The 14,388-nt window shown below is 54.4% G+C and overlaps 7 protein-coding genes across 7 annotated transcripts; 4 read left to right on the forward strand and 3 right to left on the reverse strand.

Annotated features, from left to right (window-relative positions):
- Positions 1 to 45: 45 nt before the first annotated feature.
- CCOS01_14095 (4-hydroxybenzoate polyprenyl transferase) lies at positions 46 to 1,275 on the forward strand (the record flags this gene model as incomplete). The annotated part of the gene is made up of 1 exon (XM_060462239.1): positions 46 to 1,275. One exon carries the CDS (start codon positions 46 to 48, stop codon positions 1,273 to 1,275), a length of 1,230 nt encoding a protein of 409 aa, XP_060307335.1.
- Positions 1,276 to 1,611: 336 nt separating this feature from the next.
- On the reverse strand, positions 1,612 to 2,176 carry CCOS01_14096 (ribosomal protein S12; the record flags this gene model as incomplete). Its single annotated transcript, XM_060462240.1, has 2 exons — positions 1,612 to 1,790; positions 1,930 to 2,176. The coding sequence occupies 2 exons, from the start codon at positions 2,174 to 2,176 to the stop codon at positions 1,612 to 1,614; spliced, it is 426 nt and encodes a 141-aa protein (XP_060307336.1).
- Positions 2,177 to 2,725: 549 nt separating this feature from the next.
- On the forward strand, positions 2,726 to 3,637 carry CCOS01_14097 (uncharacterized protein; the record flags this gene model as incomplete). The annotated part of the gene is made up of 1 exon (XM_060462241.1): positions 2,726 to 3,637. One exon carries the CDS (start codon positions 2,726 to 2,728, stop codon positions 3,635 to 3,637), a length of 912 nt encoding a protein of 303 aa, XP_060307337.1.
- A 1,541-nt stretch (positions 3,638 to 5,178) lies between these two features.
- CCOS01_14098 (uncharacterized protein) lies at positions 5,179 to 5,524 on the forward strand (the record flags this gene model as incomplete). Its single annotated transcript, XM_060462242.1, has 2 exons — positions 5,179 to 5,363; positions 5,422 to 5,524. 2 exons carry the CDS (start codon positions 5,179 to 5,181, stop codon positions 5,522 to 5,524), a joined length of 288 nt encoding a protein of 95 aa, XP_060307338.1.
- A 2,580-nt stretch (positions 5,525 to 8,104) lies between these two features.
- Positions 8,105 to 11,044, forward strand: CCOS01_14099 (uncharacterized protein; the record flags this gene model as incomplete). The annotated part of the gene is made up of 6 exons (XM_060462243.1): positions 8,105 to 8,146; positions 8,296 to 8,544; positions 8,629 to 9,851; positions 9,924 to 10,353; positions 10,669 to 10,755; positions 10,877 to 11,044. The coding sequence occupies 6 exons, from the start codon at positions 8,105 to 8,107 to the stop codon at positions 11,042 to 11,044; spliced, it is 2,199 nt and encodes a 732-aa protein (XP_060307339.1).
- A 1,592-nt stretch (positions 11,045 to 12,636) lies between these two features.
- On the reverse strand, positions 12,637 to 13,698 carry CCOS01_14100 (adenylate kinase; the record flags this gene model as incomplete). Its single annotated transcript, XM_060462244.1, has 4 exons — positions 12,637 to 13,096; positions 13,184 to 13,338; positions 13,411 to 13,463; positions 13,542 to 13,698. The coding sequence occupies 4 exons, from the start codon at positions 13,696 to 13,698 to the stop codon at positions 12,637 to 12,639; spliced, it is 825 nt and encodes a 274-aa protein (XP_060307340.1).
- Positions 13,699 to 13,782: 84 nt separating this feature from the next.
- On the reverse strand, positions 13,783 to 14,166 carry CCOS01_14101 (uncharacterized protein; the record flags this gene model as incomplete). Its single annotated transcript, XM_060462245.1, has 1 exon — positions 13,783 to 14,166. One exon carries the CDS (start codon positions 14,164 to 14,166, stop codon positions 13,783 to 13,785), a length of 384 nt encoding a protein of 127 aa, XP_060307341.1.
- Positions 14,167 to 14,388: the final 222 nt, after the last annotated feature.

Below are 14,388 nucleotides of genomic sequence, written 5' to 3' on the forward strand. Positions count from 1 at the left end.
ATCATCAATATGTCACTTATACTAATATCGTGACAGTGACTCGAAATGAGGCAAGTCAACTTGCTAAGAGGGCCCCTAAGGGCGGCATGCAACCATCCATCTGGCACAACGAGATTTCTCTCAGCGGCGTCACCATCTCGATTGGGCTTGCAGGCACACCGCAAGCCTAGCACACATCTCACTCTTCGGAGCTCAGCTCATCAGCAGCACACAGCTCTCCACACCACCACGAAACGCCTCACAACAGCCATTGCTCCAGACACTCCCGAACCAGCATCACCTGAAGCTGTGTACTCGCCGCCGACGACCGGTATCATCTCTTACCTGCCCGCATCATGGGTCCCCTACGCAGAACTTACCCGTATCGATAAGCCGGCAGGCACTTACTACCTTTTCTTCCCCTGTCTATTCTCAACACTGATGGCCGCACCGATGGCCATGCCCATGGCGTCTCCGGCCTCTGTCATTGGAACTTCGCTCCTGTTCTTCTCGGGAGCCCTCATCATGCGAGGCGCGGGCTGCAGCATCAACGACCTGTGGGACCGTAACCTCGATCCGCACGTCACGAGAACGAAATTCCGGCCCATCGCGCGAGGCGCCATCACTCCTTTCCAGGGTCTCGCGTTCACCGGCGCCCAGCTCCTGGCCGGACTGGGCATCTTGGTTCAGTTCCCCACGTCCTGCCTCTGGTACGGCATTCCGAGTCTGCTCTTCGTGGCCTCCTATCCCCTGGCGAAACGGGTCACCTACTATCCCCAGGCCGTACTGGGCCTCACCTTCTCCTGGGGTGCGATGATGGGCTTTCCAGCTCTCGGAATCGACTTGTTGTCCAATAGCGCGGCCTTGACGGCTGCTGGGCTTCTGTACACATCGAACGTCGCCTGGACGATTCTGTACGATATGATCTACGCCCACATGGACATCAAGGATGACGTCAAGGCGGGCATCAAGAGTATCGCCCTCAAGCACGATGCCGAGACCAAGCAGGTCCTGACGGGTCTGGCTGCGGTCCAGCTGAGTCTTTTGGGTGCTGCTGGGTTCGCAGCTGGTGCGGGTCCAGCCTTCTTTATTGGCAGCGTCGGTGGAGCGGCGGTGACACTCGGTGTCATGATCAAGCGGGTCAACCTGAAGAGCGTCAAGGACTGCTGGTGGTGGTTCATTAACGGTTGTTGGATCACTGGTGGCGTCATCAGCTTGGGTCTCGCGGCCGATTACACTGTAAGATACGTTCAAGGCGGAAACGAGGATGCTGTCGGTCAGAAGCAGCTGGAGTAGGAAACTTCAAAAAACGGCGTATAGAAAGATGTCAGGAGAAAACTTGTACCAACATCGTCTGTAAATTTCATAGCACGTAGAATCAACATTCCCTTGATTCTTGATTTGTGTTCTTCACAACCCACCCCCAAATAAACCCCGTTTTGTGTAATGTGTGATGTGAAATGCCGCATGTTCAGGTATTGACTTTCATGATGTTTTATTTCATCGACCAAAGTCTACCCGCAGTATCAGGACCATAACCCATTGATGCCAATGCAAGCGTAAAACTCCGAGTGCCGAATTTTCTTCCACTGTCCTTCCCATGCTTTCGCGCGATCGAAAAAAGCCTCCCGTTTAGGATCTGGGCTTCTCCTTCTTCTCCTTCCACAGAGCGAGCAGACCGACACCAGAGACCTTGACGACCTTGAAACGGACACCGGGAATATCACCCTTGGCCTTGCCCTTGCGACCGAAACCGGCCAGGAGGACCTCGTCGTTCTCGTCGACGAAGTTCAAGCAACCGTCGTTGGGGACTAGAGATCATAAAAATGTCAGCACTTCAGTTCCCTTCGCCACATGGTCCCATTCAAGACCAGTCTTTCTTTTCCCATTCTCTTGTTCGTCGTTCGAGAATCGCATGTTGGGGGGTATTCGGGAGAGGGTGTATCGTACCGAAAGCAGTGACCTTCTTGCCGTTCTTGATCAACTGAACACGAACGCACTTTCGGATAGCGGAGTTGGGCTGCTTGGCCTCGACACCGACCTTCTCGAGGACGATGCCCTTGGCGTGGGAGGAACCACCGAAAGGGGAGGACTTGAAAGCGGTACCGAGGGCACGCTTCTTGTATCCGAGATCGGCCCACTTCTGGTCCTTACGGTTCATGCGCAGCTTGCGCGCCGCATTGAGTCCACGAGGCATGTTGGCTGGATGAGACTATTGTCAGTTGAAAATGTTCCTAGAGGGGTAGTTGTGTGCTGGTGGCAATCGAGATTTCGTCGTCGAGATTGTTGAAATTTTTTCTTGCTCGGGGAATTCGTCGTCGATAGGTTGGAGGTTCTGGATGGGACAGCGCAAACGTACCGATGTGTTGGGGGGTATCGCGGGAATTGACTTGGTGGTGGTGATAGTGCCTGACTGCTTCTTCGCGAAAAGTGGTATCCTCAGATTTGTCCGACGACAGCTTTTTCGGCACACAGAGGGTTTGTGCCCTTCGGTGGGAGGAGCGTCGTTTTTCATCACGTGATACTGGCTCGTGCGTTGTCCCATTGCCTGACGAGCGGAAGAAGGCCGGGTCTGCAAGTCAAAAGTGGGGGCAGGTTCGCCCAACCACGGCCGGGTTTCGCTTTCAACCACTTTGGTCCGCTCGGAGCTCGAACCCCACGCTGCTGACCGTACCGTCTTAGCCAGGGGTGTCCCCCCATGGTCCACAGCTTGCCTCGACTATCAAAACCCAACCAATCCTATCAGATGCCGTCAAGTTCAAGAGAAGCTGTCTCAGACGCCAAGTCCCGAGCTTGGAATGTTCACGACGACACACAAAATGTAGGCATGTCTCAATCAGCCAAGAGCAAAGGAAAACAGCGCGACCCTCCGCCGTCCCTATTCCTTCATCCATCTCCCGCCGCCTCTCATGCCTCGTTACCGGGTATACTTGCGCCTGGAGCGCCGGCCACCTTGTCTGCTGGCGTCACACCTCTCCCTCAGCAGGCCATGAATATGCAACGGAATGGATCTCTTCATACGGGCTCGGTAGTCGCGCCATCCGTTGCGCGCCCTGTCCGGAATCTCAAGACCGCCGATAGCGCCCGTAGTAGCGACAGGACCGACGCGTTATGGGCCGAGATGCAGGCGACGCTCGAGGAGGTCGAGCTCTCGGCGTCAGGTGGAACTCACGTGTTTGGACCCGATCACGATCGCAAGCTGGAGGAGCTGAGGACAGCACAGATCGACCTGGCACAGGCATGGGCACGAAGTGAAGCCGATGAGGCCATTGAGATGACGGGCCAGCGCTCCAACACGTCAGCAGCCGGAGGCGAGGAGGTCCGCAACCTCAAGAGCGCAGTGCTAGGAGAGACGAGCGGCGTGGCGTCAGATGGCAACGAAGGACCGCGGAGCACGGGAAGCAACAATGGGCGACCAGGTAGCAGCGGGGGTACGGAGCGACTCGGTGCGAAACTCGAGCAGGAGACAGAGGTGGACATCTTGCTCGCACGCAAGAGGCGCGAGGCCAACGATCGGTACTTCCAACGGGTCAACAAAGGTGTTCTCGACGTCGTTGCCAAACTTGAACACGTTGCTGTTGCGATGCGGGCTGTTGAGCAGGAGACTAAGGATATCTGGGGCGAGAATGACAGCGCGATGGGCAGTGCGAAGGGGTAGAGGCAATCCTGTGATCTTTTTGTGTTTTGTTTGCCCTATTACCTGAAGCATCACCCAGGGCCACTGTATTACGACATCGTTGATTCTTTGCATGCTCGGGAAGGAGTTTCGTTGTTTGGTTATTATGGGCTGGCGTTGAGGATCACATGCATTGAGCGGCAGCACCCCACCAACGTCAGGTTGATAGATTGGCACTGGATGCTTATAGTATTAATTGATATCTCTAAGCCAGCTCAACGTTCCTGTTCAGGCTTTGTGAGGCGATCAACGAGGTCCACACAGTCTATACCAGCAAAGAACGACAAGCTGAAGATCACACTGGAACATTGAGCTCCATCGTCGGAGGAGCCGGATGAAGTCGTACACATGAGTCGGCTGGTGAGGTGCGACGGTACAATGGCTTGCCCATCGCTGTCACCGATCGCTAAATTGCTCCGAGTCTGCAGCGGGAGATGCGGGTGCACAAAGCGGTCGATTGCGCCATCGAATGTGGTGGTTACAGCTAGACGTTCTACACAACATTACACAATGCTACTATGTACAAGGTGGCACGTTGGGACAGGTGAAGTTGGTGAAGGTATACGGAGTATCGGAGCCCGAGATTGGTCCATGTCGCTATATTTCCACTGGTGACCTTCCTCACAGGGAAGGCCGAGTCCTGGCGGGACGACGGAGAGCACCCGTGACCGGAGGCGGAGGAAACAGCAAAGTGGGACTTTTGTTGCATGTCACCAGTTTGAATCCGCGCCAAGACCCTTGCCACTGCACACAGTTGGTGTGCTGCACGCTGAACGTACGGATAGTTTCCTGTCTTGTACCCGCGTACCTTACCTTAGGTATGGAGACCCAGGAATCTGACGAAAATGCTGGCGAAAGAAAAAAGAGGTTGCACATGTCCATACTGCTTGCTAGCGCCACCAGGTTGTCCCATTATTGCCGGTTCCCACACCATTCTAGACGCAGACGACTGACGTATGTTACTGGCTGGAACCTGGCAAACTGGACGGAAAAGAGTGACAAACAGCAATGGAACACCTCCACTACTTTCGAGGGGGGCCACCACGGCTGACGGCGCTCCCTACTGGGCAGGTGGTCAACTAAGGTTCGGCTGGTGATTGCCCATCCCAGGTGCCTTCCGCGCTGTGTCCCCATCCATTCAGCGGTCACTGGTCAGTCACCCTGCCATGACAAAGGGGAACCCAAACATCCATTCGATATCCATCAAGGCCCAGTTCAGTCCGTCCACGTCTAACTTGCTGAACTTCCTCCCTGCATCCACCCGTCCTTCACCAATCCGCGAGTCTCCAGCAACTTTCTCCAGTAACTCGCAAGCAACGATTAAATAACCGCAAACTCCCCACAAGACCCTTGAGCGCATTCGTCAATCCTACTACCTACCCTACAACACTGGCATTACCCTCATCCTCGACTTTGATCAATCGCCGCAAAGTCAGACTCTCGATACCGACCCGCATCAACATCCGCGATCGCAAAGAACTTCGTTCCACCCCTTTTCGACGACCTCATCACTCTCCGCAACCATGAGACCCTCCACCTTCCTCGTCGCCGCTCTGGCTGTCGTCCCCGGTGCTCTCGCCGTCGACCAGATGAAGTCCGTCATCGTCTGGGCCAAAACCGATTCCGTCGGTGACGACATCATTCAGAGGGCGAAGCAATCCATCATCGATGCCGGCGGTCAGATCACCCATACCTACTCTATGATTAGGTGAGGCATTACTCTTCCATCGGTTTGAGGTTTTTAAATCGCAGCTAACAGCGATCAGGGGATTTGCCGCCGTCACACCTGCTAAGGTCCTTGAATCGGTTCAAGCCTTTAGCGAAAGCCTCACAATCGAAGAGGACCACACCGTCACCAACTCCGTATAGATGGTAGCCTCATTATCGAACCAAGCTGTTCATCGGTCGGGCACAACTGGCGACAGGCAATTTGCAAAGCATGCATCTGGTGAAAGATACAACAATGTGCGAAAAGGGACTTTGGCTGGACTAGGTCACGAGGACAATGATATCCGCCGCCTTTCCCGGCGGCTGCGACAGGGGCAAGCGAGGGGGCACTCATAATTACCATTGCCGTCATAGACGATTTATCACTACGGAGTCGGGAGTTTTCATCAATGAGAAGTGCCTCGGGGGCATCTTTTTCTGTATGGCTACAGCGAGGCTTGGACCGCACCTGGTTCAATCCTGCTCGACGCCTTAAAAACAAGACCGAAAATCACAATCACAGCATACCTACTCATGACTTTGGTCTTTGCCTCGATTATTCCGCCACGTGTACGGGAATCCTTCTCAACTGACGGCCGCTTTATTTTGTACAGTGCTGACGTCGTGGCGTTCTACGATGATGTATCCCAGGTTCCGCATGCGGCTGACATCCACACAACGACGTTGATGAGAGACCTAAGCCTTGCGTGAACCCTTTCGACCTTCGAGGACCAATCCCTAAGGTGATGTACCTGATGAGTGGGGGATTCATGTGCGGCACGGAAAGCAGATGTGCAGATCAAAAGCGGATTTCTGCGTCTTCTAGCCTCCCCACTGCCGGCCAAGGATGCTGATTCAGCTTTATGCTAGGGACATAATCTGTCGCTGAGGGGCACAAGGTTACTTGATATCTCGAGGCCTCGTCCAGAATGTTGAGATACTGCATGTGCTTGATTGCAGTGACGCAGCATGCTGCAGCAGCACCTCCTATTGCACGACAAGTCGGCGGTCTCCTCACGGGATGAAAGCCCGGTGTTTCTGATACCTCGCGTAATGCTCCAATTGGGTTGGGCAGAAAAAGCGCCTGGCAATCTCACACTCACAGACGTGTCAAAGCGCAATGTGGGGGGAGACTTTTGGAAAGCCACCAGGCTCTGAAGATGATGCAGTCAGTCTGTCACTAACCGATGAGAGACCTGAAGGGGGGGCTGAAGAGGGAATCTTTCAGTCTGCGTGCCTGCATATCTTGGGCATATCCGTAGGTATAATGGTGCTCTTTAGTTCGGCACGGAACCGTGGAGAAGGGTCCAAGGCGAACCGGTTGCAACCCTACGATGGATGACCGACCTCGTCAAGCTTTCGTGGAGAAGTCCATGCCGTATCGATGGGATGGCAATATCGTCCATGATTTCGGTAACCGTATCCGTATTGTAGGCTCTGCCGGCCAAGAAGGGAGGAATCAGAATCACGATCAGGAGGGTGGTTGATTGTCGAGTAATGACCCAGGACCATCCGAGAAGATGGCTTGGAGTCTGTGCTTATGGCTACAAAAATAGTGCAGTTTGAACAATGTTCGGCCGTGTTTGACAAGAAAAGCACTTTTCGACTGATGTTGACTTTGAACAAGAATCCGAGGTTCTCGGTGACCATGTGCAAACAATGATATTGTTCTTCACCCTGGCTTTGTGCACTTGGTCTTTAGGAGCCTTTCACCAAACAAAAATCTTGATTCCAAAAGGAAAAGCAAGAAAGAAAGGTGGCTTCTCAGCCATCAGCCCTCCCACGTTGCCGCCAAAGAAAGACCCAACGGTGCTGTCACCAATGGAAGCCTTGAAGATTGTCGAAGACTCGAAGGCGTAGGGACTGCCCCACTGTAACATCGGGTCAACCCCTGGCAGTCCGTCCCGCTTCGCGTCACTTGGAGTTTCGGGCTTGGGGGCGGGAGGTACCTTAATAGAAAAACGGACAGGAGGATTGTATCTTTTCGCTGTGCGTTTGTCACCAACGTGCCGGGTCAAGAAAGGGATCAATACCTCTAGGCAAGCTCAGGTACCTCTGGATGATAAGCTGACGTATGAGTGGTAGTTGCGCAACACGCGCTAAGAATTCCCTAGGGCCTAGTTGCCTCTAACAATCGATAAGGAGGCCCAGGGAGCTTACCTTAGGTTGATGCAGGTCATGCAAGATTGAGTGTGGGTTCGACAGGAGGGAGCGGACGCCAGACGTGAACAATGCGCCTGTCTTTTTTGGCTTTTTGGGACGACAAGCCAAGCACCCGCGAACAAGAGACACATGCCTCTTTTTAATTTTGCTGCTGCTGCTGCCCTTGTCTCATACGACTGTGCGTAAACAAGGCCTCTATTCTCCTTACATTTCACTTTACACCGCCCTCCCCTCGGCCGACGAGGCTATTTTCCACCTACTCTGACCTGAACCTTTAATATCCCGTCAACCGCCGCTTCCTCCACCCCTAGCCGGAAAAGCCCCCTTTGCGATGAGAGCTTCCCGGGCCCATGGAACCACATTTCCCCTGCCCGCTTTGACTTGCAACAAGCACGAACACGACCGCAAAACGTTGTGGAACCGCGCGGGAGCCCTTTCGCCTTTTCCCACGTGCTCCAGCTCCAAACCATAAGGTACTTTACCTAGAGATACCTCACTAGCCCAGAAACATCTACGAAACTACGACGAAAGACGACCACGAAGACGACGAACGGTTACGAAACGAAAAGAACGGGCATCATGCCGTACTCAGGAAGCGCGCAGGCCGCGCTGGTGCAATGGGTAAGTCGCCGTGCTTTGCGCTCCCCTCCATATACATCTTCTCCCCCTTGTGTCCCCTCCGATGGGTCACTTCCCTTTCCCCAGTGTTGTCACTGACCGCTTCGTTTACGCCGTTCCAACATTATGCTGACTTAATGCTCGTTGCACAGGCAAACACATTTCCCCTGGATGGACAGGCAGACTCAATATCAGATTTCCTCGACGGACACCTGCTATCCAAGGTCCTCCAAGCACTCGACCCCTCCTTCGACTCCAATACCACCGAGGGCGAGCTATACGATGTCTACAAGGGCATACAGAGGCTAGTATATCGCGAGTGTCCGGGGCTTATTGGGCAGACCAAGCTTGCCGACATCAGACCCAGGGCGAGAGAAGCGCAGCCGGAGGCCATCAGTAAGGTATGCAACTATCCGTGTCCAGCCCAGCTACCCTTGTTCCGGCGCCGAGAACGCAAGTCCAAGCTAATGCAATCTTCTACTCAGCTTCTTGCCGTGCTATTTGCTGTTGCAATGCTTGGTAGCAACAACGAGCGATGGGTCACCCGTATCACCCAGGATATATCCGACAAGACGGTCCTCATGCAGCTTCAGCGGGTCACGCAAGACATGAGTACAGCTATCAATGATGCCGAGGCGGCGGACGTAGAAGAAATCTCCGAGATTGGGAACGAAAGCCACGATGTCGATCTCGCAATGGAAGCCGACAACATACGCCTCCGCTCTGACCTGGACAAGAAGGGAAAGTTGCTCGCGGATATGGAAACGCGCTTGGGCCACCTGCAGGAAAGTTACGACGATCTGAAAGAGGAGGTTGTTCGCAAGGGCAGGGAGCTTGAGGCGTTCCACGATGCCCAAGACGGTGCTGGCAAGGAGGTCATCAGGTCGCTCGAGCTGAAGCTGCGCGAGCAGGACGAGCTTATTGCCAACCAGGAGGCGCAGGCTGAAGATGATCGCGTAGCCAAGGAGCGGCTGACGAGCGAAGTTTCGGCGCTCAAAGCCAAGACGCAGAAGCTTGAGACGCTTGACGATGAGGTCAAGGAGCTACGGTTCAAGAATGAGGAACTATCCCGCAAGGCCAACATGGTTGAGCGGTACAAGCAGAAGCTCGAGGCGCAGTCTACATTGTCAAAAGAGATGGACAATTTGCTCTACGAAAAGGAGCAGATGCAGCGCGATCTCATTGAGTATGAGAAGGTTCTGAAGAGAAATCAGGCCTTGGAGCAGACTAACGAGCAGTACGCTTCAAAGCTCAGAGATTACGAGCTGCAGTACGTTGAGTTGGATGCTCAGCGCCGGGCTCTTCACGATGACACTATGCAGTTGAGAGCTCGCCTCGCAACGCTTGATGCGCAGCGTCTCTCCGATGAGCATCTCATCTCCGAGCTGCAGGAGCAGATCAACTCGGGCACCCCGGGTGCTCTGTCTCCCGACGCCGGTACTGCGGGCTTCAGTCTCGAACAGGAGCTTGAGGGTGTTAGCAGCGCCGCCCCACCCAACCTCAGCCTCGAGGTCTCTCGTCTCAAGGCAGAGAACAACTTGCTGCGGAACGGTATGGGATCTGGACCAGAAAACACTCGATTGCGTCAGGAGCTCGAGGAGGAGCGTAGGCAACGTGAACGTATCCAGGGAACTTACAACGACACCTTCGAGAAGCACCAGATTGCGGAGGCCCAAATCAGCGCTCTGATCGAGAGCAGTGGCGAAAAGTTAGTTGAAATCGTTGACACAGCTATGCGACTAGGCGTGGGCAAAGTGCTAACTCAAGAATTCCACCACAGCGAGGTGCTAGCCAACCTGAGAATCCAACTTGCTCAAAAGGCCCATGAACTTGAAAGTGAGAGGAGGAAGAACAGCGAGATCCAAGCTCAGCTCTCTGACAAGGATCGCGAACTCCTCAGCGCAAGGACCGATCTCTCAGCCGTCGCAAAGGATAGCGTTGATGCCCTCGAGGAACTCAAGTCTACTGACCAACTTATTTCCGGTTCAATCCGCGAAGAACTCGAGGCAGCGCGGCAACAGCTGAAAAACCTCGGCACTGACCTCGAAGAACAGCGGAGCTCACTTATCAACGCCCTACTTGAGAAAGACAAGCTTCGGAAAGACCTTGACGAGGCGAAGGATGGCTCGAGTGCGGAGCCGACGGAGGCCGCCCAGAAGCTCCAGGAGAAGGTTGACAAACTGCGTGTCAGGCTCAAAGAGCGCCAATCGGTGAGTTCCCTCAGATCTCTTGCAAACGCCCTAGCCCTACAACATCGAAATGCCGAAGGCGGTGTGCCCCAAACTCCCGGTACCCCGTCCGGAGCTGTGTTGTACGATAGCCGCCCGAATGCGCGGATCTTAGTCCCTACATGTCACCCCCATCTTGACCTGCCTTCCCAAGCACCAAAATCTCCTTTGAGTCTCAGACCGAGAGTAAGCTGGTGGAGGAAGGTCTTCAGGCGGTCAAAGTTGTCCATTTGATGGCCCTTTGTATTGGGAATCATGAGATGAGGGGTTCATGGCTGACGGTTTTTTGTTTTTCAGCAATTAGAGAAATCCGAGCAGGATAAATACGACTTGCAGCGGAAGCTTAAGGCAGCCGAAGGCGGAGAAGCTGCCGCGGCTCAGAAGGTACGTTACTATCATGCTGCAACGATCTCAATTACACTCTATTGGGCTTGGACATCATGGTCTCGCCTTGATCATGATGACGAAGGAGAATCGGGTTGGCTGACAAAGACGGCGTCAACAGGCTGCGAGCGATCAAATCATCAAGAACCTCCAGCGCGAGAACGCCCTTATTGCGACGGCGTGGTACGATCTTACTAGCCGTATTCAGAGCAACCACGTCGTCTTGCAAAGGCGGAGTGAAGCCCCCAAGAGCTGGCTGGGCAAACAAAGGCAGATGGTCAATGGTTAGTCTGATGTCTTTATGAGGCCGGGACACGAGTGTTTGAAGACTGACTGTCTACACCCATAGCCACTCCTAGGAGATGAGGCAATCTTCCGAATCCATAGCCTTGCATCGTCCGCGCATCGTATGATGACTTGGCTCCTCTTCACTTAACATATCCAGGTTCACATTACAGCCCTTGGCGAGAACTAGCAACCTACCCTTACCTCAACCTTACCTCATCTTGCGCTGGAGTAGGAGAACATCTCGGCGTTGGTTTTCCACTGTCTTCTTTTTCTACTTCCTCCTTCCGTGTCTTAGCGAATTAAAGGGGATGGATTGGCTGGCCTGCATCTCGGGTACCATTGCATTGCACTGCGCCGGTGGCTGGGTGGTATACTGTCTCCTCTCTTCTTCATCTTCCCCATCTACACTTTTATCAAGTCCTTTTTCTTCCTGCAGCCTTATCATACTCTTCCACTTTCATGTATAGCTTTTTTCTTCCAGCTTGCGGGAGGTTTACAAGCCCGTCGGCTTCCCGTTTTCGGGGCAACGCAGGTACTCTTTCTGGTGACTTGAGAATAGAATCGAATCTTCATTAACACATGTACATGTCTGTGTCACTTAACAAAGTGACATGTCATCTCGCGCTCAACGTCATTGAAGGCTCCGTTCTGCGGGCCGTTTCGTGAACCGGCTCGATAGCGGGGCATTCACCACACGAAGATTCCGGATCTGCGAAGCCAAGTGAGTAAGTGAGTCGGCATTGAACATGAGCAACTGCGGGACCCCTTTCCCAGGACTTGAGAAGCTCAGATCAAAGATCATACCGCCATCGGTATTTCGCTGTTCCGACTTGACGATATACCGGCCGCTCAGTCGGGTTCGTCGGATGTCGCTGACAGAAGAATCGGACGTAGTACCTTGGGCATGAGACCTTTGTCACCCCGGGGTTCGCTGTGGTCCGGGTCGGCATCGGGGGGGGCCCCGCGGCCCCACTCATTTCGCTTCTTCGAGAAGCACCGACGAAGCCCGAATCCGGCCAGCGTGTTCCCCTTTTCCCCAAGTACGCGTCTCCAGGGTGTCTGCGTCGCGATTCAGGAAAACGGAAGGAATGACATCACGGCATTTAGATTTCCAACAGTTCGAGCACAGGGCAATCAGGACCATGGAAGGAAAGTCTGCGAGGCCATCCAACTGCAAACCGCCGGTTTTGGTTATTAGTGAGACAATAAAGTTGTTGTTTTACATACAAGCGTGCGACGGAAGGGGTTTTCTACACGGTACAACTGATCCTGGCCACGTTGACGCAAAAAAAAAGACATAAACCAGCCCAGTCCTGTTGATCTCAACAGCTTCGGGGGGCGGACGAGGACGAGTCCTTTCCAGTCCATTTCATGATCCATAAAAGAGTCCCATAAAAAAGTTCCTCCGATCCATGCCCTCCTTTCTTCTGGTCATATCGTTGATCCAGAAGATAGAGGGCCAAAGTAAGAGACGCTGTAAATGAAGACCTTTTTCTCCGTTTCCTCCTGATCGGCTTGTGGTGCGCAGCGGCCGGGGGGCTGTGGACGGGGCGGCGCGCTGGCGGGAGCAAAGGCTGGGAAGCCTGTGCCCGCTTAGTTCTTTCCGGCAATGCGGCTCAGAATGCCGGAGGCGTGGCCACCCTTGCGCTGCTCGTCAAAGACCTCAAGCATGTTCTTCCATACCTGGCCGGGCTGCTGCGACGCGTCGAGACCCTTCCAGATACCGTTCTGCTTGTAGTAGTTGACAACGGGGGCGGTCTGGGCGTGGTAGGTGGCAAGACGCTTCTTCAGGGCCTCGGCGTTGTCGTCGCTGCGCTGGATGAGGGGCTCGCCGGTGATGTCGTCCTTCATGTACTCCTTGGGAGGGTTGAAGGTGCTGTGGTAGCTGCGGCCGCTGGCGGGGTGGACGAGGCGGCCAGTGATACGAGCGACGAGCAGTGAGTCGTCGATCTGAAGCTCAACGGCGTGCTGAAGCGTCTGGTTGCGAGCCTTGAGCATGGTATCGAGACCCTCGGCCTGGGGGACGGTACGAGGGAAACCGTCAAGGATGAAGCTACGTCGTTCCAGTTAGCAACGCTTCCTCAGTAGTGGCCAGTTAACCGTCAGGCCGGTTCTCTGGCAGGACAAAGATGTGCCATACCCTCCCTTGCACTCCTTGTTGTTGTCGAGCTCCTCCTTGATCATGCCAATGACGATGTCGTCGCTGACCAGACCGCCCTGGTCCATGATCTTCTTAGCTTCCCGGCCGAGCGGAGTCTTCTTGGCGACCTGGGATCGCAGCATGTCGCCAGTGGCCTGCGAGTGTGATGGACGATTAGAAATGATCTAGAGCGTAGCAGCACGTCAAGACAATGTCAATTGACTTACCAAGTGGCAGCAGTTGAACTTCTCCTTGATCTTGGGGGCTTGAGTGCCCTTGCCTGTGCGGAATACCATCATCAGTACGACTGTCGCGACACAAATAGCACGTGTAAAAATGCTCAATTGGAGCTACATACCGGCACCGGGGGGGCCGATGAGGATCATGCGAACCTCCTCGGTGGAGAGCTTGCCGGAGCCGCCAGCTGCGCGGTCCTCCAGAGACTTGATTCTGGACTCGAGGCTCTCGACCGTGTTGGTCAGCTTCTTGACTGCTTCCTCAACGAGACTGCTCATTTTGACGGTTGGTGAAGGTATTGATATGGCCGGACCGAGGCTAACGATAGGAGGGAGGAGGAGCAAAGAGATGCACGAGTGTGGCTACGAGGGGGAAAGGAGGAAGAGAGGAGAGGAGAGGATGATGGAGTCGAGGTCGAAAGTTGGACTGGGGGGAGCAGTGCGAACTAAAGCTTTTGCGGGAAAAATGATTGCGAGAGAGGTTGAGAAATCGCTGCAAGGTCCTGACAGGCCAAGTCGTCCAGGTTCCGCCTCCAGTTTGTGCCAGGTACCGCCTACATCGTACCGAGCTTTGCGCTTTCCACGGCCCCGTTGAGTGCAGGTGACAGGCCACTGAGCGGCCCCAGTGCAGGAATGGAGGCTGGTCATTGGCCAGAGTGGTCCTCCGAGGGACCGCTGGACTTTCTGCTGGGGAACAGGGTGGCAGGCGTTCGTTCGGCTGTTTCGCAGCGTAACAGCGCCCTCCATATTTCCGCTTTGGTGCCACTGCGTGCGCTTCCGTTACAGCGCTCCGGCTGCCATTGGCTCGTCCTCGCCGTTGTCTCTCCGCCGAGGTCCAGCGCGGATACGTACTGTCTACATCGGGGGATAGTACCGCGAGCCATTGGGGCCTGCTCAGTGTTTACGGCCCGGCTAGGTAGCTTGCGGATAAGGCACGGCATCAGAAGCTCTCGAGAATGATCCCCCGGC

The sequence above is a fragment of the Colletotrichum costaricense genome (genome assembly GCF_030867565.1).
Source record: "Colletotrichum costaricense strain IMI 309622 chromosome Unknown Scaffold_19.1, whole genome shotgun sequence".
In the NCBI taxonomy this organism is placed as follows: Eukaryota; Fungi; Ascomycota; class Sordariomycetes; order Glomerellales; family Glomerellaceae; genus Colletotrichum; species Colletotrichum costaricense.